Source organism: Geospiza fortis, unplaced genomic scaffold (genome assembly GCF_000277835.1).
Source record: "Geospiza fortis unplaced genomic scaffold, GeoFor_1.0 scaffold98, whole genome shotgun sequence".
Classification (NCBI taxonomy): domain Eukaryota; kingdom Metazoa; phylum Chordata; class Aves; order Passeriformes; family Thraupidae; genus Geospiza; species Geospiza fortis.
This window is the reverse complement of record NW_005054306.1, coordinates 7,564,029-7,564,397: the sequence shown is the minus strand read 5'-3', so window position 1 is coordinate 7,564,397 and position 369 is coordinate 7,564,029. Positions and strand designations below refer to the sequence as shown.

General features: G+C 51.2%; 2 protein-coding genes across 2 annotated transcripts in view; one reads left to right on the top strand and one right to left on the bottom strand.

Annotated features, from left to right (window-relative positions):
- MCM9 (minichromosome maintenance 9 homologous recombination repair factor) overlaps positions 1 to 369 on the top strand; it is a 66,013-nt gene that overhangs the window by 29,638 nt on the left and 36,006 nt on the right. The window lies entirely within an intron of this gene.
- The window catches only part of ASF1A (anti-silencing function 1A histone chaperone), an 11,745-nt gene extending 11,376 nt beyond the window's left edge, over positions 1 to 369 (bottom strand). Inside the window, exon 1 of the mRNA XM_005418449.2 lies at positions 116 to 369. Within this exon, the coding sequence (XP_005418506.1) occupies positions 116 to 224 (109 nt within the window). The 5' untranslated portion in view covers positions 225 to 369. The remainder of the gene's footprint in view (positions 1 to 115) is intronic.

Sequence of the window (369 nt, the reverse complement as noted above, 5' to 3'; positions counted from 1 at the left end):
GGTGGAGAGACTGTGAAATTGTAGGCGCAGGCCTGTGCAAAGTTTAAGCCTTAAATGCCCCGAGCTCAGAGCCCTGGGTTGCAAAATCCGTATCGGGGAGAAAAATTCTACTCACCTTCAGACAGGTCCTCTATGCACTCGAATGTGATTTCGAACTGGAAAGGATTGTAGAAAGGAGAAGGATTATCCAACACCACTACATTGTTCACCTGAACCTTTGCCATATTTTGGAAAAAAACACAAACAATAGGCAGAGCGTGTTAACGCCGCGCACTAAAGTCCTCCGTGCCGGGCTCCTGCACCGCCCAAGCCCCCGCGCCGCTGCCCGAGCGAGGCTGCAGGGCGGCGACTTCCACAAACTTTTTTTTT